Raw genomic sequence first — 25,150 nt, 5'->3', positions numbered from 1 at the left:
AGATGACTGAGTGTGTGCAAGAAACCACTTTGACCATTCACCTAAACATTACATGAAGGAACGTCTGGGAACCTGCTGATTTGAATCAGCAAATTTTCTTGTGAATACTGACTTCGACTTGAGGCATGTTCTTCCCAATAATGCATGGCAAAAAAGCATATTTGTGCCCAAACTGTGGCTACGTACAGATGGGGATCCAAGTTCAATAACATAAACATGTCCGACAGCGGCAATTGACCCCGAAACCCGACTTCCGACTAATATTTTGCTAATATTCTGTCTGTAATAATATCAGAATGTTCTGAAACAAGTGTGACAAAAAATGAGAGAAGTCAATCGGACAGACTTACTGTTACAGAATTTTTTTTTTAAATGATGACATGCCAAGATTCAAATAAACGAGGTTGGGTCACGAGTTGAATAGGGTCACAGTTTTCCGAGTCTGCACGATCAGTTCGGCACAGGACCCATTTTGGAGTGGTATAAATTCCTCAGTGGTTCACATGTTTTGTAATGATATGTTTCAATTCGAATTATTGTTACGTGCCTTTCCTATTTGGAGTGAAATAGCGTAATAACGCAGGGGCGGATCAGTTCATTTTACGGGAGGGGGGGGGGGGGGGCCGGGGGGGGGGGGGGCGGGGGGGGGGGGGTTCCAAAAGTACTGTGAAGATATGGGTGTGAAGGCGGCGCTAAGCGCCGAGCCGACGGCGCGAAGCGCCTAGCTTGCTAGGGGGTCCGGGGGCATGCCCCCCCCCCCGGAAAATTTTGAAAAAAAGGATGCACAATCAGTGGTGCAATCTGGTGCATTCTGAGGATGATCATTAGGCCTACCAGTTTCAGGCAGCAGATTTTGTCCAACAACAACCCCAAAAAACACAAAAACATAGTTTTATTTTTTGACTGGGGGGGGGGGGGGGGGGGGGGGGGGGGGGGGGGGGGGGGGGTCCGGAAACCCCAGAACCCCCCCCCCCCCCCCCCCCCTGACAAACACTCAAGTCCTTAATGGCTCAAAACCGTAGGACTTTTAATATTAATTTTAACCCCCCCCCCCCCCCCCCCGGGGCCCCCCCTCGTCCGCCCCAGGCTGATATTGGTTGTTGAATTAAAACGCACTGATCGTTCACACTGAGCGAGTTTTAGCGTCAACTAAGGTGACTCGAGTCGAACCGGAGGTCGCAAAAACTCGGTCCGGTACGACTGGAGTGACGTCACCGGTTAACCAACTTTCAACCTTGCTTCCTGCGTAGGGTCTCTCCAGTTCCAAGATGGCTGCCAAGGCGAGGTGAGAAACTTCTGCAAATATTTTTTGACAAAGTTACGGATTGTGAGAAGACATTTGTTGTAAATCACTTAGCCTTTCAAAAATTAAGGATACTGGGTTGGATACTGTCTTGGTTTTAATGCATTTCATTTTAGCAGTGATGTTTATTTTGGGAAGAAATGAGGTCAACAGGAGTTTGGGTGCGATTTCGGCTCAAATGTACTTTAGCGCCCTGAACTTTTACCCGGCTGTTTTGCGCTCGATTTTCACGCTTACTTCTTCATTGACGTTCGAATCGATAGTTCGATGTTTTGGCATTACATTCACATCAACAATAAAACAGTACTGCTTGTTCATCATCGTCGTCCATCAACTCTCCACCGGCAACAGTAAATCCGTAACGCGCTTGTCGCCATCTTGTTGCAAGGGACGCGACTGGACACAACCCAACAGCGTTTCCGCGAAGAAAAAAACCAGACATGCGCAGTGACCCTACCGTAGCTCAACCCTGTTCCTCGCGAAAACTCGCTCACTTTCAGTTTCACCAGCAGAGAACCTGCAGAAAAAGCAAGGTAGGTAACTCTTGCCACTTGAAGATTGGATTGCACTTCCGCCTCGAGAGACGAAGTCAGCTTTGCCTTTGTCGACTGACGTGTATGTCCGCAAAATACCGGGTTACTGCGCTACTGACACGGGTTTGTTACGGTAACTAACACTCTAGATTATGTTACTTTTCCTGACTGTATGTCTGTGTAACTTTGTCAGAAATTGTGAAGTTTTATGCCGTAGAGCCGTGCAGGAAACTAGTAAAGGCGAGAAGTTTTGCACGGTGAAAGTACATGTCCCGAAGTGAAAGTAGGATGGATGTTGTCATACTCAATGTCTTATGCATATCGTTTCGCGAGAACTCGGTGGAAGATTGTTTACTTCACACAATTATGACGTTTTGACGCGACAGCCTTGTATTAAACAGGGCAGAATCTAGCCTACCTGTGTGAGTTAAGTTGGGAAACCTCTGTAATGTACTGGATTAAACAGGTCAGAATCTAGCCTACCTGTGTGAGTTAAGTTGGGAAACCTCTGTACTGTACTAATTAAACAGGTCAGAATCTAGCCTACCTGTGTGAGTTAAGTTGGGAAACCTCTGTACTGAACTAATTAAACAGGGCAGAATCTAGCCTACCTGTGCGAGTTAAGTTGGGAAACCTCTGTACTGTATATTTATGCAGCAAATCAATCAGTTTAGATGTTTTGTGATGTAGTATCTTGTTCTTTATAACATGATTTACTTGAGATTACCATTAAAAATTGACAAATGGCCAGACGGGCACAGTGGCGTGGTGATAATACGTCGGCCTAACTTATGTGCAGACCTGCTAGTGACTTAACCCCTTTTTTGTGTACACGCAAGCACAAGACCAAGTGCGCACGGAAAAGATCCTGTAATCCATGTCGAAGTTCACCCCTGACCAAGCAATAGACCGGAACCACCATCACCCAAGCGTAGCAGATTCATCACCATGCTGATGTTGGCTACCTATCACTAAGAAGAAGAAGAAGAGTTCGGTGGGTTATGGAAACACGAAAATACCTAGCATGCCTACTCAACGAAAGCGGAGTGAGCTGACTATGCTCTCACTCTCAGAGTATAGTGTGGGGAACCCAAATGGGCAATTCTGGAACGCTGAAGAAGAAGAAGAAGAAGACAAATGGCTGAATAACTGTTCTTGCGGTTGGCATTTTGTTGCGTTTGGTTGAGGTTCTTTTGTCTCATATTTTAGGACGTGAGCCCCTGCCCCCCTTTCCGCCTGAAAAAATATTCTAATCTTTCAACATATTTTTTCTGTTGCAGACCATGGAATTCAGAATGCGTGAAGCTCTTCGCAAGAGTCGCATTTTCCTGATAGAAAACGTTGTGTTTCAAGATCTGTGTGACCACCTCATTGTTCAGGACATCTTCTCAGACAGCATGCTTGACCACATCAAGGTGTGTAGTGTGTTGTGTTGTGTAGTGTTTAGTGTGTTGTGTTGTGTTGTGTTGTGTTGTGTTTAGTGTATTCTGTTGGTTTAAACAACATTTTATTCAGAATTTCTTCGCATGAACAGTTTGAAACACACAGCTAGGACATGCACTCAAGCAATTTGCTTATATATCACGTGAAGTGTATTCTGTTGTGTGTTGTGTTGTGTTTGGTCTGTAGTGTTTAGCGTATTATGTTGTGTGTAGTGTGTTGTGTTGTGTGTAATGTCTAGTGTGTTCTGTAGTGTGTAGTGTGTTGTGTGTTTTGTTGTGTGTTGTGTTGTGTTTAGTCTGTAGTGTTTAGTGTGTTTTGTTGTGTGTTGTGTTTAGTCTGTAGGGTTTAGCGTATTCTGTTGTGTGTAGTGTGTTGTGTTGTGTGTAATGTCTAGTGTGTTCTGTAGTGTGTTGTGTTGTGTGTAGTGTTTAGTGTATTCTGTTGTGTGTAGTGTGTTTTGTTGTGTGTAGTGTTTAGTGTGTTCTTTTGTGTGTAGTGTGTTGTGTAGTGTTTAGTGTATTCTGTTGTGTTTAGTGTGTTGTTTTGTGTGTAGTGCAGGGGTGAATTTTGGCGGTCGCCCGATCGCCCCCGGCGGGTTCAAATCACGTCGGGCAGGTTCGAAATTCCTCTGAAATCGCCCGCCTGGCGGGTTCAAATTTCGATAAACGCAGTCGATAGGAACGGCCGACGAACAAAGATCTCGCGCGGATCGTCTGCTATAATATTGGATGCCATGTTTCTCGCGTCTAACGCGACTACCTCCGGAAGTTCCCCACTCGCATTCAAATGTCGTACTGTACACACGCTTGTAAACATGTGGAGATGTATCTCAATTGACACTGTCACTCCCCCGCCGCAAAAAAAACCCAGAGAACGGACGATGAAAAAAGAGGTCAAAAGAGACAGTATGAAAACGAAACACGGCAGAGAAAATGGCAGGAAAGATGGAAGAGGACAGATACCGGCGAAGAAAGAGTATGGCTCGTGTACAACGACATGAAACACGAGATGCATTGTGCTGTGTGTCGAACTTGTGATCAGAATGTGATAGCAGGAGGTAAATTTGTGTTTAGAGATTTAGACGTGCCAAAGATTCTGCAACTTTTTAAGACTGGCAATTACGAGACAGAGTGAAAGTTAATGTGTGATTGTGTGACACTGAGAAAGGGGATGACTTGTGTGTGATTGTTTCCCTTAGCATGTAAATGATTAATGGTATGACTATATATGAGGGTGTGCATTTGACTACTAAGAGTGAGGTTAACTGTGTGACAGTGAGTGGGTGAATGTTGATTTGATAAAATGTTTTCTTCATTGAATTGATACTTTACTGTTTGCTTTGTTATTGAACCATAGTGAATAATTAAAGCACCCCAAACATACAAAGTTTGTTTATGTCTTTTGTTTGTTTGTGGTATTTAAAATAAGCATGTGAGCATTGTTCGTATAACTGTAGGGTTTTGTGTGTTTGTCGCCGCCAACGCGCGATCTACGAGCCGTTGATATGGTTGGAAATCCCGGCTGGTTGGGGGCCGGTTGGAATGTTGGGGGGCCGGTTCAAATTTTGACTTACCGGCCCCCCTGGCCGGTAGCAAAAAAAGTTAAGGTACACCCCTGTAGTCTGTTGTGTTTTGTTGTGTGTAGTGTGTTGTGTTCTGTTGTGTGTAGTGTGTTGTTTTCTGTGTGTTATGTTCTGTTGTGTTTAGTGTGTTGTGTGTAGTGTGTTGTGTTCTGTTGTGTGTAGGGTGGTGTGTTCTGTTGTGTTTAGTGTGTTGTGTTCTGTTGTGTGTAGTGTGTTGTGTGTAGTGTGTTGTGTTTAGTGTGGTGTGTTCTGTTGTGTGTAGTGTGTTCTGTTGTGTGTAGTGTGTTGTGTTCTGTTGTGTGTAGTGTGTTGTGTTCTGTTGTGTGTAGTGTGTTGTGTTCTGTTGTGTGTAGAGTGTTCTGTTCAAACAACACAGAAGGTGTGACCTAGTGTACCTCTTCATTGTTGTTTCAGGCGGGGAACGAACCGATAGAGAAGATTCGTCGCATGCTGGACTATCTGACCAAGCGGCCCGACTCGTGTTTCCAAAAATTTCTGAGCGCTCTGTCCAACTCTGGCCACGCCCACTGCGCCCATCACGTCCGGGAGGTGTACGTGCGGTCGGGACCCACCCAGATTTCCAGCCAGCCAGAGCCACAACCTATGCAGCAAAGCGTGTCGGAACTGTACAAACCTGTGACGTACTACCCCAGTATTGGGAACCCCTCTAGCGCAGAGGTACCCATGGAGAGCTCCTGCTCTGAGCTTCCCGAGAAAAGTCTGTTTTCTGTCAAGAACTGCGGCACGTCCTTCGAAATGCTGTCAGCGTCTGGCAGTGCGAGCTACGGGTTCCCGGAAACAGGGTCAGGCGTGAGCAGCTTCCCCGGGTCAGGGGTCAGCTTCCCGGGGTCAGGGGTCAGCTTCCCAGTGCAGGAGAGTTCCGCTACAACGGAGAACGTGCCTCCCAGGCCTCTGACGCTTCAGTCATCCGTGTCCTTTGAGTCGTCGTACGGTGGATCAGTCAGCTCATCTGAAGGTCTGTGGTCTTTTTAACTCTTTATTGTTGGACTTGCTCTACCTTAGCCAACCTTTAATAATAATTTAAGTTACAATTTTAAATCACTTTTCTGTAGCACAAGTCCCGCTAACAGCTCCACCCGCTTTACATTTCCAATACAAGACACATAAAAACACACACACAGGAATGCAACCAAAACTAACAGCAATTAGATTGAGACTATCAGCACAGTCAACAACAGCATACACAAAAATCCTTGGAGAAAATGCCTGAATGCATGCTAATAATGACTCGGCACTCAACAGTAAAACTCTCTGCCCCGCTCACAGAATTATGCCGTCTGCCATGCAGTGCCTGTATCATGGGAAGTAACTCCGTCAAATGTATCTGTTGGATGGGTTAATCACAGGAAAACTGAAACACTAACTAGTTAACTCATTAAGTGATTAATTAACCTAGTTGTTTCTGTAACGGTTAGACATATACCACTATAATGATGATAGGTTAGACATATATATATACCACTATAATGATGATAGGTTAGAAATATATATATACCACTATAATGATGATAGGTTAGACATATATATATACCACTATAATGATGATAGGTTAGAAATATATATATACCACTATAATGATGATAGGTTAGACATATACCACTATAATGATGATAGGTTAGACATATATGACTAAGTGCCAAAAGGTGCGCACGAAAAGCGGACAAAGGGGCTAAAAAATAAAAGTTGACAAACACGACTGATATTGTGATTTTTGTTAAGACAACAGATGCTGGAACCCAATTACGAAAAGAAAAGATAAATTTACCCAAATGATTTTACAAATAACGATAATTTTGTTCGTTATATCATTCAAAACGGCACTGAGTCATAGCATTAAGGTTATCTCGCACGTTTTTAAAGCTAGGGCTTTGAAACTTGGCACACAACCAAAGTATAATGACCTCCAGGTATGGTGCACATCACACTAAACAACATTGAATTTCAAGGTCACAGCGAGGTTAAATTTCCTTTGCAAACTGGAAAATTGTCGTTGTCACGTCTTACATGTTTTAATACTAGATCAGTTAGACTTTACATACTTCACATACTTTCAGCATTTTTATAAAACCTCATTAAAAGTGACCTGCTTGTTAATCTTTGTCAAAGTTCAAGGTCACAGCGGGGTCACATCTGGTCCAAATGTGGAATATTTTCAATTTATTCAGCGCGTTTATAGCACGAGCTTTGAAAATACACACAGTTCTAGTGTATAATGTTCACACACGATTAAAGTCTGGTTGAAAAAGTCAAGGTCACAGCAGGGTCGCGTTGAGGTCAAACATATACATTTTTCAATGAGGTTTTCTCATATGTTTTTGAAGCTAGGGCCTTGAAACTTGGCACACTACGCAAGTTAAATTAAACCTCATCAAATTCCAAGGTCACAGTAAGGTTAAAGATCCTTTAAGGATATTTTCTAAAAAAGGTGACCGCCTGGTTAATGTTTGTCAAATTTCAAGGTCACAGCAGTGCCATCTGGCTTAAACTTTGAAAAATTGTCAATTTCTTCAACTAGTTTTATAGTGTTTGAAGTCATTCACACATGATGAAAGTCTGGTTGATAAAATCAAACGTCAAGGTCGCAGCGGGGTCGCATTGAAGTCAGACACATACAATTGTCATTTTCACGAACGCCTTTTAAGCAACACCTTTGAAACTTCACACATTCCAAAGTTTTGATGTTGTTTGGTTATAATCAAAGTGTGGTCAATTTCCATGATTGAGAGCATTCAGAGGGGTCAAGTTGAGGTCACACAAAAGAGATTAAATTGTCGACACAACAGATGAGACTGGCTACCACTGTTTATTTTAATACACTTTTATGCAAATTTTAAATTGTGTTCAACCATATACACCAAACTCACCCAAACTCCTGAAACATCCAAGAAAAGGAAAAATGTGTCCAAGCAAGGAAAAACGCCATTTCTTCAAAGGCTGGAATAACTACAGAGGCAGCCGCGTCATTACACACAATGCAATTACGTCATACATCATACATTTCTATGAGTCATGTTGAATGGAATGGTGGCATGTGCCTCTATTCTAGCTAACAACAAAGCTGAAAAAATGAATATTATCTGTTTGTTTTGTTTGTTTTACCCGTACGAGACCTTTCTGTGACCTTGACATGTGACAAGGATCTACCTTAACTTCTTTAAGTCGGAGTTGAGAGTTGTGTGATGTTTGAAGGCTCTCCCTTTAAAAAAAACTGAGATAATGATGCATTTTCGTGTTTTTGATTTGCCCATGTGACCTTGAGATTCGACAAAGGTCAACAAGACTTTAACCGTGTATGGAGGCTATTAAGCCCAAAAATGTGAACTTTCAAGGTTCTTGCTTTGAAAAACTCTGAGAAAAAGGTTATGTTTTTTTTTTTACCCACACGAGACCCTGCTATGACCTTCACATTTCTCAAGGATCAACCTTGAATTCTCCATGTTGAACAATCATTAAGCAAAAGCGTTGTTTGAAGTTTGAAGGTTCTAGCTTCAAAAATCTCTGAAAAAATATGTTTCATCCGTTTTCTGAACCACATGTGACCCAGCCGTGACCTTGAAATCTGACAAGGGTCAACAAGACTTTTACCATGCATGGGGGCGATTAAACCCCAAATGTGTGTGAAGTTTCAAGGTTTCAACTTAAAAAACGTCTGAGAAAAATATACATTTTCCTTTTTGGACAATGTGTTGCACGCAAGACAACACGACAAACGCTCGTGTTATCATTCTTTTACTTTAAGGTCGACTTGCGTGCCCGCTCTTTCGCTAATCTCAATTAAAATTCATCTTAGAAGTTCGGTTTTATTACGCTTTTAATTAAGAAGATTAAACTAAGACAACAAATAGTTAGTTTTACCCATTAAACTCGATAAGGTAGTGACATTTTATGTTGAACGCAAGAAGGTGTCGCACGCAAGATCTGAAAAGATGTTGACGACATAATTTCAACACTTGATAGCGCAATCGTGGTTCGTGATTTCTTCACAAATTTTGAACACAGAATGTGTCACGTGGTTCCGTAAATGAAGTAGATCTTTGTACATGTAAATTTTGTTTTTAAAAGAAAATAACCGTTAATTACCGAACATTTTGTCGCACGCAAGATATGACGAAATTTTCAAATCGTTTTCAAAAATGCTGTTCAAAAGTTCTGCAGTCTTTGCTGGATTACTTGAAAGACAGCAGTTTGATACACCGTTATCGCTTGACGTGTCGACATCAATTCCAGAGTTTTTGAAAAAGAAATTTAGTAAATATCTGCGATTGAAAAATGTATGCCGTGATGACGAATCATCTTGCGTGCGACACCTTAAAATTCGGTTATCGAAAAAAAAAAATTCTCTCGAGATTTAGATTTGACGTTTGGTCTCGTCTGTAAAGCGATGTTTCAGGCATTCAATCAAACTAAATGCAATTCATTTGTGCTTCTTGTTATTTTTCTGTGGCATATTCAAAACACGAGGTATCACGATGTCCTTTTTCAGATGGCCGGTTTTGGCGTTATTTTTGACTTTAAACAAAGATAACTTCAAAACCGTTCAAGTCAGACACACGAAATTATGTCCACTATCTCTTCGCACATTCATCCACACACACACCAATTTTCAGCAGACACACGTTTTTAGAAACATTTTTATTGTAAAACAAAGTCGTCTTCTGTTCTGTGAGCACCTTTTGGCACTTAGTCATATATATATACCACTATAATGATGATAGGTAAGCAACAAGTAAAAAAGATGTTAGTATAGCTGTTAAGGAGTTTTGCTTAAATAATAATAATAATAATAATAATGCAAACTTTTATAGCACTATTCTGGAAAAATGTCTACTCTTAGCGCTTTACAATACATACATCGACCAAGCATACTATACACGCACAGGCAAAGAAACCGACCAAACATAACCAACAAACTATACATGCACAGGCAAAGAAAACGACCAAACATACAATACACGCACAGGCAAAGATAACGACCAAACATAAACAAACATACTATGACCAAACATAACCAACATACTATACGCACGCAGGCAAAGAGAACAATCAGCACATGTAATAATTACTGACAACTAATAATGCAGGCATACAGTGGCAGTCCAATACACAGCCTAAGCACAAGAACCACAGTAGGCTTGACACCAAATAATAACTGATTTAAATCTACACATTGCCAGTGCATGATTAGTTGTTTTTTGTGACGGGCGCTGTGGCGTGGTGGTAAGACGTCGGCCTCTTAATCGGAAGGTTGAGGGTTTGGAGTGTGGAGATGTTTCCGATCTCCCAGGTCAACTTATGTGCAGACCTGGTAGTGGCTTATCCCCCTTCGTGTGTACACGCAAGCACAAGACCAAGTGCGCACGGAAAAGATCCTGTAATCCATGTCAGAGTTCGGTGGGTTATAGAAACACGAAAATACCCAGCATGCTTCCTCCAAAAGCGGCGTATGGCTGGCTAAATGGCGGGGTAAAAAACGGTCATACACGTAAAATTCCACTCGTGCAAAACCACGAGGGTACGTGGGAGTTTCAGCCCACAAATGCAGAAGAAGAAGAAGAAGTTGTTTTTTGTTCCCCTCTTCTGGTTCTTCTCCTCAGACAACTTTGTTTGTCACGATCATAAGAAAAATGCATAACTCATTGGTAGGCAGTTTGGGCAGCAGAGAGTCCGACTATTGCTTTCAATCGCTTATATATATTGTTAACATTATATATTATACAATAATAATTCATCAAACTACCTTTTCAAAGGTACATCATTTCACCGGTCCCCGTTTCTTCAATTATCTGTTGTTGTGTTCTAACTCCTTCGATGAGTTGTCATTTTACTGCTGTTGAAATAAATCATTTTGTTTGATCAGAACGGATGTTCGGTACCATTAGTAACCATATTCACAGAACCATTACTGAATTCCGCCTTACGTTCTTTTTCAGCTTCATCATTCTATCACCCTAAAGAAGCCTCCTGTGGGGGCGAAAATTTGGATCATCATCAATAAACAAATTCCATATTCATTACAAAAACTTTTGAGGAGATTGTTTTTAAATATTTGCCTGTTTTTAAATACTTGCCTATATATATATATATATATATGTCATGCCGACTTCGCGTAATCGGCAACATGTTTGCCTTCGCGTAATCGGCAAAACGCTGCCCATTACGCGAAATCAGCAGCGTTTTGCCGAAAACCCAGAAAGGCTTTTAAAATGTGCCCATTTTGCTAAATCGGCAGCCACTTTTTGGTTTTAAAGTTCTCAAATGCCTGGCATATCATCCCACTTAGACAGCTTGATACTCGAATGGATAGATATTGCAATAATCGATAAGTCATGGCAAGTTATTGCAAAAAGTGTAGTTTTCAGGCATTTCTGGAGTTATGCTCGACACAGACCAACATAGACCATAAACAACATAGTAGGGAGGTAAAGCAATGTTAATGTCGTGTTCTGGTGACACAAAAAGTAACAGACTGGCTGTCGCTTTTGCAAAATCGGTATAATTTAGAAGCCTTTTCGCATTTTTGGCAAAACGCTGCCGATTTCGCGTAAAGGGCAGCGTTTTGCCAATTACGCAAAATGGGCAAAAATGTAGCCGATTCCGCGAAGTGGGCAATCCCGTGAATTGGGCACGACATATATATATATATATATATATATATATACTTTTAAAATGTCTTGGATCTGGGGACATCTGTAAGTGTGAGAGCGTGGATCTGGGAACATTCTGTGGTTATGGGAACATTAGCATGTTCTCATATCCAAGGTAACCTCAAAATGTAATTTTCGTGTTCAGCTTGACCATTGAGGGGTTTTAACTCGTGTTCCCAAAAGCATTTGAGTTCTGACTTGGTTGTCCCCCTTCCCTTGCTACAGATCTCTGCATCGTCAAACAATCTCTTCTGAGCTTTTAGCATTCTTGTGCTTACGACACTAAAAAAAAAAAAAAAATTATCTCTCTCTCTCTTTTTTTTTTTAACATTGCTGTGTAAAATAAAACTGTAAAATAACTATTTTACAGGTTTATTTCACAAGTTTATCTTATATTTTCTGAACATTTGGAAATAATTGCTTTACCTCAGTGAAATATTTATTATTGTTTAGAGCGTAAGCGATAAGCGATCCGGGCCTTTTCAAGAAATCTGAACAATGAACATGGTCGCTGCATGGGATTTTTTTCCCTTTCGTACAATCAGGCACACCACTCGTACAGGTAAGCCTTAGATTTTATGTAGCGCACTTTATAAGAACAGTGTTATATCTATTTATTTGAGTTAGGCATTGAAGATTTGAGAGGGCTTCTTCGCATCGAAGGAGTCTCTTCTGAGTGGGAATTCCGCTGTGAATTGATAGTTCTGGTCAATGGCTGTCTAATCGGCCCTCGAAGGCAATCACTGAAGTGAAGTGCACCGGGAGTGACTATTGCAACGACTGTCGTGTCCAGCGTTGTGTTTGTCAATGAGGTTCTTGAAAGCATTTGTACTGGGAGCCCGTTTAATGTTAGTTGTTAGTTTGTTCCAGTCATTTGTAACTCTATAGCTGAAAGCAAATTTTCTTGTATTGTTATTATCATGTCTTTCTTTTTGTATTTTGTCAGTACTGTTACGTGTTACAACAATGTTAGTCTGCGGTGATTTAAAAAAGAAATCTTTGTTAGTGTCATCAATGTCGTTAAATATTATATACGCTTGTATTAGGTCCCCTCTCTTTCTTCTTGCCTTTAGTGTAGGCAAAGTCAAGTATCTTAGTCTCTCTTCATATGTGTAGTCTTTTATTTCGTAAATCAGTTTAGTAGCTCTTCTTTGGACTCTTGCGATTGATGTTGATTGGCGTACTAGTCTCGGAAACCAGGCAGGATTGCCGTATTCTAGATGAGGTCGTACTAGTGTACACTCCACTCTCTGTTCCAGGAGGCTGTTCTCTGAAAATCCACCAGTACCTAGGAATGGCAGTGACACTGTACTCTAGGACCAACACAGCTAGTGTTTCAAATGTTACCTTTTTGTTTCAGGAGTCCTTGAATATATTCTAGTCATTTTTTCCCATTTATTTTAAGTTCATATCATATTTGACAAATAGGTGGCGTGATCTAACCATGTTTACCTGGTTGATTCTGACGGTTGGCAGTTTAAGTTTCTGGCAATTGCCAAAGTTGAACGTTTATTGTCATTAAATGGCAAAATTAATTTGAAGTCACGTTATAACTTATTGTGGAAAATCAGCTCCCTCTCTCTCTCTTTCCCCTCCCACACTCACACACAAACACACACACATGCGTGTGTGCTGACACAAATTTGTGATTTACTTTAAAATTAACAAGGGTGCCGCGGTCAATTGTAGACGGTAAGACCTATTACTTTTTTAAAGCCAGGACATTTGGACCTATTGATTTCTTACGGTCAGGTCCAAATGACCTATTGTCCTCTAACGCTGGCAGCAACACTGATGTAGATGAAATATTCATGAGGACGTCCCTCTGCAATATTATCCCAGCTATCTAAATAGACTGGAAGAACAAAAAGTGATTGCATGGAGACCTGATCAGAAATAGAGGGTTATAACTGACATTTATCTGCAATTAAATTGCTTTAAACTGACGGTTGCCAAATTGGGTTGTGAGTGAAGCGTAGCTCTGGCTTGTCACTCACTTCCACTACACATAAATGCGCGCAAGGATTTAGTTCTTCAAACATTTCTGCTTTCTGTAGCTATGCAGGGTTTGTGGATGTGGAACGTGGGAATATTACAGTTTGGAAGGTGAGGATTCTGATAGACTCGATGCAAATTGTCCGAACTATAGCTATGGCGTGCCCCTTTAATAGCTCATAATGATTAGCCAAATATGGAAAGGCAAAACTAGATTCAAGTAGCTGAAAATTGAAACACGAATGGCGGCTTGATTGAAACTTTACGAAATGGAAATCCTGTGTTTTCCAACACATGAATGTACAAATCAGTGTTTTGGGTCTACAGAACACGACAAATCCCGTCCAAGTCCACTTCAACACAACTTCACAAGCCCATGTCTTCAGAACTTCGCAATTCCATGTGTATACGAGACCACGAAAGTCACACATTGGCTGGATTCATGTCCTGACGACATATCTGTGGTAAGTTTAAAGGCTGTCTCCATGGTAAAAAAAAATACTGAAATAACCATTTGTTTCTCTTTCTTCTTTCAATTTAATGACTTATGCGCTAGAGTTCGTATTCAATATGTTCCAGTGAAGATAATGACTCACTTTTCTAACCCGTATTCTCAAAAGCTCGGGAGAAAACGAAAGAAAATAATGTCCCTCTCCGGAAGTGACGTGTGGCTGGTGGCTTGATTCGGCCTTCCGCCATTTTGACAGAGATGGGAGAGTGAACCACAGCTTCGCGTAACAATCTGAACACGCATGCCGCATCAAGTTGTCAATAGACAACCACTGATGTTGATAAAGTAAGAGATCTGTCTTACATAATTGAGTTTCGGCGCTGTTTGGTTGCAAAGAAATGTGCGCAGTCTATATCACAAGTAGGTTTGGAAAGTGCATTTTCCGATGATATCGACGCAGCTAAGTATCAGGATCAGGAATATTGCGTCGCGGAACCTTTCAGATTATGACGCAATGTTGGCAAGAGAGCGCCTCGCCTAGCCCTACTTAAAACGATTTAAAACCTATCATTTTGGAATTTGTTCTCTTCCATAAAAAGTCTGAAGTCCATTGCTACTAAATTAAATAGCCTCTGGACTTATTTGAAAAATACACCCTTTCCTAATAGTTTTCTTAGTGCTGGCAATCAATAGTACTAGTAATGAGAGGGATGCACGACTCGTACCCTTTGATGACAGTGAGGGGCGACATTTGTATTGTTGTAGGCTATAATACAAATGTCGCCCCTCACTGTCATTAGGGCTAAATGTCACTTTTGTTAACTCCTTCATGATACGAACCCACCTTACTGTCACGGGACGCAGGGGTGGCCACATTTTTGTCAATTCAGCTTTCCCCGGGTATGTAACATGTCATTTTTAACTTACCCGCACAAAAATCAGGTTACCCACAATCTGAATGCAAAAACTCGTCCCCACCCCTACACACAGTCATGGAGTTGCGCTCACGCACACTCCACTGTCGAAATCTAACCAAGGAAATTCGTCCTTCCATTCTGGCAAAAACCTTCTGACACGTTTTGATCTGTCGCAGTGTCGATTCTAGACCGCGCATTCCCGCAAATATGAAAGAAATCCCGCAAAAATAAAATTTGGATGCGCGCCTTTTCACGCAAAGAAATACCAATTCCCGCATTTTCAAACATCTTGTGCATGCGCGATATAATAAATATAATTTCGTCAAACAGCCCAGCGTTGCAGATCGTAAGCGCTTGCAATCTTTTTGAGACAAGTGAGGCCCTGACAAGGATGTTTACATTTACCTATGTTTTCAAAAGTTACATTTTCCCTAAACATCCTTATCAGGGCCTCACTTGTCTCAAAAAGATTCACTTTTTCTCCCACAAGTCTTTGCTTCCCTTTGTGGTCACTTCCTGTTTTACATTCAAAATGGCCACCACGATAAGTGAAAGCGTGGATTTTTTCAAGAATGGAGACCCATGTGCAAATCAGCTTGACGACAAGTTGCCAAGTGAGGCAAAACATCCAAATAAATGGTCTTGGAAGTGGATGAAGGAGTTAGATTCTCAAAAAAGATAATGGAGTTTATGATTAAGAAGTTTCTGTTGTGCATGCAACGATGAAATTACATACACCTGACTTCACTCTTCAGGCAAGAAAGCCATCAGGAACCATACGTTGGTTCTCTCTCTCTCTCTCTCTCTCTCTCTCTCTCTCTCTCTCTCTCTCTCTCTCTCTCTCTCTCTCTCTCTCTCTCTTTGAAGTCTCTCTCTCTCTCTCTCTCTCTCTCTCTCTCTCTCTCTCTCTCTCTCTCTCTCTCTCTCTCTTTGAAGTCGTGGGGGCAATGACGGCCTCCGGGATGCCACAGATTCCATCCTCCCCCAGCCTAGAGACTGGGACTTTTTGTTCTTATTTACGATAGAGTGACATAAATCAATAATTAGCAAAGATTCTATAATTTTAAACTAATCTTTGTTTCAGTTGGTCATGGTGATTTGGGCAATGACAACACCGGCATCGTGGGTGATTTGGGCAGCGATGACCCCTCCGTCAAGGATTGCGACGTGACGAGCACACATGCAGAACCGCTTGGTATGTTTATACCGCCACCATCATAAGTGACGGTTTCTGAGACTTCCACTACTCGTGCAGAACTTCTGATTGGAGAAACTCGAGGTCAAAGCTTGTTCCCAAATGTTCTTATTATTATTTCACATTGCTCAACATCCAGTTAGCAACACAGGCTAGATGTTAAGCAACGTGAAATAATAATAACACATTTTGGGACAAACTTTGACCTGTAGTTTCTCCAATCAGAAGCTTCTGCACGAGTAATGGAAGTCGCAGAAACCGCCACAATATTATTTAAATTTTATTTATATATAGATGCTACATGTCGGGTTCATCTACGGGGCTAGTGACAGACCGCCAATGATGTTTTTTGTTGTTTTTTAGTTGGCAGCATGGGGATATCTTGAGAAGGCTCTCCGTAGTCGGCTAGACGTTAAGCAATGCTAATAATAATAATAATAGCACTTGAGCAAAGAGCTAAAACATTTCGAGGTACGGTAGAGTGTTTGACATAAATAATAATAATAATACGAATATTTATAACGCGCACATATCTCCCCAACAGGCGACTCAAGGCGCACATACACTCATTCACACACACGGAGACTTAAAGTCACCAACACACACACACCAGCAACCATTAAAATATGTACAGTTATTCAAGGTGGGATGGACAATGATAATGGACAACAGGAGGGGGGAACATGTACACAGGGAGATAGTGATCAAGGGGGAGGTCGTAGAGAAGGTAGAGCAGTATAGGTATTTGGGGGTGATTATAGACAATAAGTTGACATGGAAACCAAACTCTGATGCCCTTGTGAAGAAACTCCACTCTCGCCTGTACTTTTTGAGAAAACTCAGGTCTTTTAACATCTGCAGACAAGAAATCCTTCAGATGTTTTACACTTCAACGTGCAATAGTGTGTTGTACTTTGGCTCCGTGTGTTGGGGTGGCAACATCAACAAGCAAGACAGGGATAGATTAGATAAATTCATCAGGAAAGCAAGTGGGGTGGTTGGGAGGAAGCAGGACAATTTCACATCAACACATGAACGACGACTGACTGACAAGGTACAGAAGATTTTGGCTGACGACTCGCACCCACTCAGACCGGAATTTGACAGTAGACGGACAGACAGGAGCAACAGATTCAGACAACCAACCGCAAGATCCACACGCTACAGAAATTCGTTCATTCCATCTGCAATTCACATCTTCAATTCTCAGGTGGGGCGGTAGATGCTGGTGTTGTCGCTCTGATGCACGGGGTCAGTGTTCTGTATTGTTTCAGTATTGTTGATTTTGTTTTGCATGATTATATACTCTTATTCTACTCTCTTAGACAATATGTGATAACCGGCAAGGTGCTGACTTTCTTTTGTGCATTGTTGATGGTGAATGCATGTTAATTTATTTTTAATATACTTTCTTATGTGATAACCAATGTGCTATATTTTCTCAGGACAAAGAACAAATGTTTATTTTGAATGTTTTATGTATGTTATTATTACGGACACAAACGCTCAGCAATGTAATTTCTCTTTTAGAGATTAATAAAGTTATTGTATTGTATTGTATTGTATTGGGGTGGGCAGTGTAGAATGCATGGATTATGTGGAAAAAAGGAATGTCTTGAGTGCAGATTTGAATGATTCGAGGGACTGTTGTTGACGGAGGGGGAGAGGTAGTGTGTTCCATTGGCTAGGTGCTTGGAAAGAAAATGAGCGTTGACCTGCTGTTTTGAGTTTGGTGTGGGGGATGTTGAGCTTGAGGGAGTCGGCAGATGATCTGAGTGCTCGTGAAGGGACATAGAGAGAGAGAGAGTCGGAGAGATAGGCAGGGGCGAGACCATGGAGGCATTTGTAGGTGAGAGTGTTGATTTTGTATGTGATACGGGCAGGAACGGGCAACCAGTGGAGCTGATTTAGGAGGGGGGTGATATGATCTCCCTTTTTCTTTCGTAAGGCAAGACGGGCAGAGCTATTTTGAATGCGTTGGAGACGAGAGATAGAAGAAGAGGGAAGACCCGCCAAGAGAGAGTTACAATAGTCAAGACGTGAGAGAATGGTGGACGTGACCAGTTTGGCGGTAGCATCTGTGGTGAGGTACTTGCGGATAGTGGCGATGCGGCGGAGTTGGAAGTAGCAGGTGCGAGAGACAGAAGAGATGTGTTGTTTCATGGAAAGGGTGTTGTCTAGAGTGACTCCGAGGTTTTTGACAGCAGAAGACAGAGGGACAGAAGAGTCAGAGAGTTGAAGAGAGTCGGAAGTGGCTTTGGAGAGTTTGGATGTAGTGCCTACTAGGATAGCTTCAGTTTTGTTGCTATTGAGCTGAAGTTTGATTTCTGTCATCCAATTCTGCACGTCAGTGATAGTGTCAGAGATAGAGGAAAGAAGAGATTCAGACTGGTCAGGGGAAGAGCTGTTGTGAAGTTGAGAGTCGTCGGCAAAAGAGTGGTGGAGAACGTTGTGTCGGTCAAGGATGTGGTCAAGAGGTTGAGTGTAGAGAGTAATTAGTACAGGCCCAAGGACTGAGCCCTGAGGGACTCCGCACTCAAGCCTGATGGGGTCAGAGTTCAGTTTGTCAATCGAAACAGTCTGGTAGCGGTCGGTGAAATAAGAAGAGAACCAAGAAAGAGCTGTGCTATGGATACCAAAGGTGTACTGAAGGCGTTGAAGGAGGATGTTGTGGTCGACTGTGTCAAAGGCCGCTGATAGATCAAGTAGAGCGACGGCAGAGATTTCAGCTTGGTCAGTGGCAAGGAGGAGATCAGTAGTGATTTTGAGAAGGGCAGTTTCGGTGGAGTGGTGAGGACGATAGGCAGATTGAAGCGGAGAGAGAAGATTGTTGCAAAGAAGGTGAGAGTTGAGTTGTTTTAGGACGACTCTTTCAAGGAGTTTGGAGATGAAGGAAAGGTTTGAGACAGGGCGGTAGTTGCTGAGAGTGTTTGGGTCGAGCGATGGTTTCTTCAGTAGATGTTTGACAATAGCAGTCTTAAAGGAGTTGGGGACAGTGCCTGTTTGCAGAGAAGTGTTGATGATTTTGAGAATAGAAGGGAGGAGTTCAGGAAGACAGTCAGAGTAGAGTTGTGTGGGAAGAGGGTCAAGGTCACAGGTTTTCAAGGTCATTTCTTTGAGGACTTTCTCCAGGTCAGTGAGAGTGAGAGGCTGAAAGTGTGTGAAGGGAGTGCCTGTAAATGCAGGAGAAGTTTCAGAGTTTTGGTGTGGGATTTTGTCTAGTTTGTCACGGATGGTTTGGATCTTGTTATGGAAGTAATCAGAGAAAGCTTGCGACAGTTTGGAGGGGTCGATGTTGTTGGGCAAGGGAGAAGCAGAAGAGCAGCCAACAAGGTCATTCACTGTGGAGAAGAGTGTTTTGGCAGAGGTTGTTTCACAGATTTTGGTGCTGTAGTGCGATTGTTTGGCGTCTGCGATGAGTGTCTGAGCATGTTCCATTTGCTTGTTGTAAATCTGTCTGTCAACTACCAGCTTTGAGGTTCGCAACTTCCTCTCTGCTCGGCGACGCAACTGTTTTGTATACTTAACTTCAGCTGTGATCGAGGGTGCAGAAGGCCAATCTACGATGAGTTTGGTTTTTGCGGGTGCATGTTCGTCAAGAAGTGTGCTGAGAGTGGAGTCGTAATGACGTACAGGGTCTGAGGATACCGGAGGATCAAGCAGTCGGCGGGCTGCTTCTGCGCGAAATGTGTCAGTGTTAACTTCTTTGAGGTTACGGCGGACTACGCGCTTTTTCTGTTTGGATGGTTTGGCCATCTTAAGAGAGAACAAAACTGCAGAATGATCGGATCTGAGGTAGTCATTCAGCAGGATGTCGTACACCAGGTCAGTGGACTCGTGGGTGACAATCCAGTCAATGATGTGTGTTTTGCGTGTGGGAGCGTCTACATGCTGTTTGAGGTCGTGACAGTCAAGAAGGTCCATCGTCTGTCTTGTGTCGGTGTTATAAATCAACAATAAGCAAAGATTCTATAATTTTAAACTAATCTTTGTTTCAGTTGGTCATGGTGATTTGGGCAATGACAACACCGGCATCGTGGGTGATTTGGGCAATGACGACACTGGCATCGTGGGTGATTTGGGCAATGAAGACACTGGCATCGTGGGTGATTTGGGCAATGACGACACTGGCATCGTGGGTGATTTGGGCAATGACGACACCGGCATCGTGGGTGATTTGGGCAATTCGTGGCTGATTTGGGCAATGACGACACCGGCATCGTGGCTGATTTGGGCAATGACGACACCGGCATCGTGGGTGATTTGGGCAATGACAACACCGGCATCGTGGGTGATTTGGGGAGCGATGACTCCTCCGTCAAGGATTGCGACTACACATGTCGCACACATGCAGAACCGCTTGGTATGTTTATACCGCCACCATCATATGTGACGGTTTCTGCGACTTCCAAAACTCGTGCAGAATCTTCTGATTGGAGAAATTCGAGTTCAAAGTTTGTTTAAAAAAAATATGTTATTTTACATTGCTCAACGTCAAGTTAGCAACATTTTGGTACATACTTTGACCTCTAGTTTCTCCAATCAGACGCTTCTGCGCGAGTAATGGAAGTCGCAGAAACCGCCACAATATTATTTAAATTTTATTTATATATAGATGCTACATGTCGGGTTCTAGTGGACATACTCTTATAATATCTAAATACTTTTGCTACTACTAATAACATGCATTGTTTATTACCTAATTAAAGGCTCCCGCAGTGGGGCACTGCGGTTAAGAAATTAAAGGCCCCTCCTGTTTTTGGAACCGCAGGAGCTTTCTAGTTTGCTGTTAGGTAGATTTTTGGTTCCTCTTTCCTGTCATGCTCTCTTTTTCTTCATGAATTCTTTTCTTTTTTCTGCCTTAATCTTGCTCATTCACCTGTATTTTTTCCAAAAATCTCTTCTCTTGCCGCTTGTCTCGCGATTCATGTATAGTTTAATCTGTTAGTGTTCTGATGTAAGTCCAGCAGTAGATAGGTTAAGCCTATTTTAACATACTGGAAACTGGTAATCTTCCAGTAGGTATTAATTTAGTTTTACTAAAGCCTGCTGGGACACAAGTAATGGGTTAGTGCATTTGTAAACAGGAATCGCTTGACAAGTGGCCCCCTTCATCCCCCCCTTCCTCGTCCTGATATGGCTCTGCGTAGTCGGCTGGACGTTAAGCAAAAAATAAACAAACAAAAAAAAATAATTAAAGGCAGAGGTTGACAAAGCTCATGAAGACAAGCGTAAATTCAAGCTGGTCTCATGCTGAAATACAAACTTTAATAAATGGTTTTGGGCATCTCCTTCAAAAAGGCATGTATCCGTCAGGGAAGATAATTCAAGCCGCAATTAACCAAAATACTTGTCTCAACAATAGAACATGTATGAATGTGCGAACAAAGCTTCAGCACTAAATGAAGACACGGTTTTAAGATGGACTAGCTGAAGTTGTGGGCAAAGACAGCATGTTGTTGCTTTTTGGCGAAAGCTTACTGAAGAAATATGGACCAGCTAGAAAAAATGACATAGCACAGAGATTGAGACAACTTGCTGGCCTGTTGGTGCAATATGTAGAGCAAACCTATTCATTACATCTTACCATATAACAGTGGCACAGGCACGGTTGGCCTAGTGGTAAGGCGTCCGCCCCGTGATCGGGAGGTCGTGGGTTCGAACCCCGGCCAGGTCATACCTAAGACTTTAAAATTGGCAATCTAGTGGCTGCTCCGCCTGGCGTCAGGCATTATGGGGTTAGTGCTAGGACTGGTTGGTCCGGTGTCAGAAGAATGTGACTGGGTGAGACATGAAGCCTGTGCTGCGACTTCTGTCTTGTGTGCTGCGACTTCTGTCTTGTGTGTGGCGCACGTTATATGTCAAACCAGCACCGCCCTGATATGGCCCTTCGTGGTCGGCTGGGCGTTAAGCAAAAAAAAACCACAATATAACAGGGGCTCATTTTGAAATTGAGGTTGTCAAGAGGAATGTAATCGGACATTTTTCAAACTAATCGCACCATCGATGCAAACTGCACGCACTCGCACAAATAAATGAAATCTACACACAGCAACACCGACAGCTTTAAATGATTTTAATGTCATTAAAACGGTTTAAACCCAAATAAAATTGAATGAAATCTCACAGATAAATTTACAATGACTATCTGTCTTGCTTGAAGAAAAGAAAAAAACGAAAAGGGAGTGGAACACGGCAACACACATTCTGAGTCACTCCAGGAGCTTCAACAGAAACACAGGTGACGATCGCGGAATGTTGATGTTGAGAACGTCTGACGCATGCAGTATGCGTGCGGTAGCTATTTTCCGCGAAACCCTGCGGAACCCCGGGGGTACCCCGCGAAACCCCGCTTCGGCTTCCGTAATAAGAAAACATTTTGTACCGGTGTCTTAGAGTTTAATAGCTGACAAGGAAATTGAGTAACAAAATAGCGATAAGTCCGACCCCGAAATGAGACCCTGATGTAATACTATTATTTGCTGGGCTATACAAGTTATGTAGGTATGCATGCATGACCCTGGGTCTTGCTGTATGACTGGGAATTGCAGATATGTTCTTCAAAAGATGATGCCGTGTCTGAAGCATCAATATAAACGCTTATAGCTCACAGCTGAAAAGAACACTTCCTTACTAGTACGAAACCAAATGACAAACTATCAATTTGAATACAACACAGCTTCATAAGAACTGCTCAAACAAGGACCAATAAAAGAGAAAACTGAAGACCGTGGCCTTAATCTTACAAGTTTGAAGTTAAAACAAGTTTTGCAAACAATACATGTGAAAGAATGTTGTTATGCCTGAATATTTAAAAAAATTAGTTAGTGTTCCCAGAAACTTGAAATTTGGCATTGTTGTTTATATGTCGACCTAGTACCCAAATATATATAGACATTCTGGAAAACGTTATTTGTTTAGGAATATGGGGAACGTGGATATGGGGACCTTATTAATATTATGTTTTCACATATATATTTAAATCCTAAACAAATAACGTTTTCCAGAATGTCTATATATATTTGGGTACTAGGTCGACATATAAACCACAGTGCGAAATTTCAACTTTCTGGATGTTCTATGTACCATTGTTAAATATCTAGTTATAAGTTCTTTTTTAGTTATACTTTTAAAACGACAAGACATGAACATGTATGTCCTTTTTTTTAATTTTTTTTTTTATTGTTGTTATGTTTGTTTGTTTGTGTGTGTGTTGATCGATTTAATTTTTTTTTAAAGTTAGTGTTCCCAGAAACTTGTATTATATATATAATAAAAGTTTCTGGGAACACTAACTAATTTTTTTAATATTCAGGCATAACAACATTCTGTCACATGTATTGCTTGCAAAACTTGTTTTAACTTCAAACTTGTAAGATTAAGGCCACGGTCTTCAGTTTTCTCTTTTATTGGTCCTTGTTTGAGCAGTTCTTATGAAGCTAACTCTGACACCAGCCGGTTATTTGGGAACTCGTTTTCAACTGCTTGCAGAAAGTTGAAATTTGTCATTGTGGTTTATATGTCGACTTAGTACCCAAATATAAAAAGACATTCTGGAAAATGTTATTTGTAGGATTTAAATATATATATATGAAAACATAATAAGGTCCCCATATCCACGTTCCCAAAAACCTTGTCTGAATATAATAATATATATAATAAATGTTTCTGGGAACACTAACTTTTTTTTTAATATTCAGGCATAACAACATTCTTTCACATGTTTTGTTTGCAAAACTTGTTTTAACTTCAAACCTGTAAGATTAAGGCCACGGTCTTCAGTTTTCTCTTTTATTGGTCCTTGTTTGAGCAGTTCTTATGAAGCTGTTTTGTATTCAAATTGATAGTTTGTCATTTGGTTTCGTACTAGTAAGGAAGTGTTCTTTTCAGCTGTGAGCTATAAGCGTTTATATTGATGCTTCAGACACGGCATAATCTTTTGAAGAACATATCTGCAATTCCCAGTCATACAGCAAGACAAAAATTGGCTCTTTGCAGTCTGCTGGGCTATACGCGATATGTTATGTATGTATGCATGGCCCTGGGTCTTGCTGTACGACCCTGGGTCTTGCTGTACGACCCTGGGTCTTGCTGTACGACCCTGGGTCTTGCTGTACGGCCCTGGGTCTTGCTGTACGACCCTGGGTCTTGCTGTACGGCCCTGGGTCTTGCTGTACGACCCTGGGTCTTGCTGTACGGCCCTGGGTCTTGCTGTACGGCCCTGGGTCTTGCTGTACGGCCCTGGGTCTTGCTGTACGACCCTGGGTCTTGCTGTACGACCCTGGGTCTTGCTGTACGGCCCTGGGTCTTGCTGTACGGCCCTGGGTCTTGCTGTACGACCCTGGGTCTTGCTGTACGACCCTGGATCTTGCTGTACGACCCTGGGTCTTGCTGTATGACCATGGGTTTTCATGTCACGTACGACATACAAATCACGATGTTCAAAGTTTTGACGAATTGAGTGTGACTACGATTCGTAAAACTTGAAATAGGAAGGTGTTATTGCTGTGTTTGATTGGTCGATCTTTGTTTAATGACAAAACAATTAATAATGCCAAGATTTTTAATGTGTACATAGTTCCTTTTCAGCTTGTGATTTATAACTCGTTGTGACAAGTTAAAGTTTGTGTAAGCCCTTAATAGACTCTTTGCAGTCCGCTGGGCTATACGCATTATGTATGTATGCATGACTCTGGGGATTGCTGTATGACCCTGGATCTTGCTGTATGACCCTCAATCTTGCTGTATGTCCCTCGGTCTTGCTGTATGACCCTCGGTCTTGATCAACAATGATCTGCATTTTTACTCAATATTTTCCACGAAGTACTGGGATCCTTGTATTTCTATCTACTCTGCTTTAATCTTGCTAAGACAATTATGTTGAGACGTCATAAATCAGTACTGGTATATTCTCGGAATTGCGGTCTGGTACCCTGTGATATCGGTTTGAAAAGTAGGGAAGGAGGCGATGTGAAGTGCCTTTAGTCGCTGCTGTCACAGTGGGGAGATTGCTAATTGGAGAAATGATTGCATGCAGAAAACGTGGTGATTATGATCCCACGTGAC

At 41.9% G+C, this 25,150-nt stretch overlaps 1 protein-coding gene and 1 long non-coding RNA gene across 2 annotated transcripts in view; both read left to right on the top strand.

Annotated features, from left to right (window-relative positions):
* The first annotated feature begins 1,860 nt into the window (after positions 1-1,860).
* The window catches only part of LOC138979000 (caspase-7-like), a 38,973-nt gene continuing 15,683 nt past the window's right edge, over positions 1,861-25,150 (top strand). The window contains exons 1-3 of the mRNA XM_070351814.1: positions 1,861-1,969; positions 3,117-3,251; positions 5,276-5,837. Of these exons, the coding sequence (XP_070207915.1) occupies positions 3,120-3,251; positions 5,276-5,837 (694 nt within the window). The 5' untranslated portion in view covers positions 1,861-1,969; positions 3,117-3,119. The remainder of the gene's footprint in view (positions 1,970-3,116; positions 3,252-5,275; positions 5,838-25,150) is intronic.
* LOC138979007 (uncharacterized) lies at positions 11,533-24,237 on the top strand. The gene is made up of 4 exons (XR_011459891.1): positions 11,533-12,088; positions 13,849-13,985; positions 15,974-16,084; positions 20,083-24,237. It is a non-coding gene; the product is annotated as an uncharacterized lncRNA (long non-coding RNA).

This window comes from Littorina saxatilis, linkage group LG10, assembly GCF_037325665.1.
Source record: "Littorina saxatilis isolate snail1 linkage group LG10, US_GU_Lsax_2.0, whole genome shotgun sequence".
Taxonomy (NCBI): Eukaryota; Metazoa; Mollusca; class Gastropoda; order Littorinimorpha; family Littorinidae; genus Littorina; species Littorina saxatilis.
This window is presented reverse-complemented; position numbering and strand designations above follow the sequence as displayed.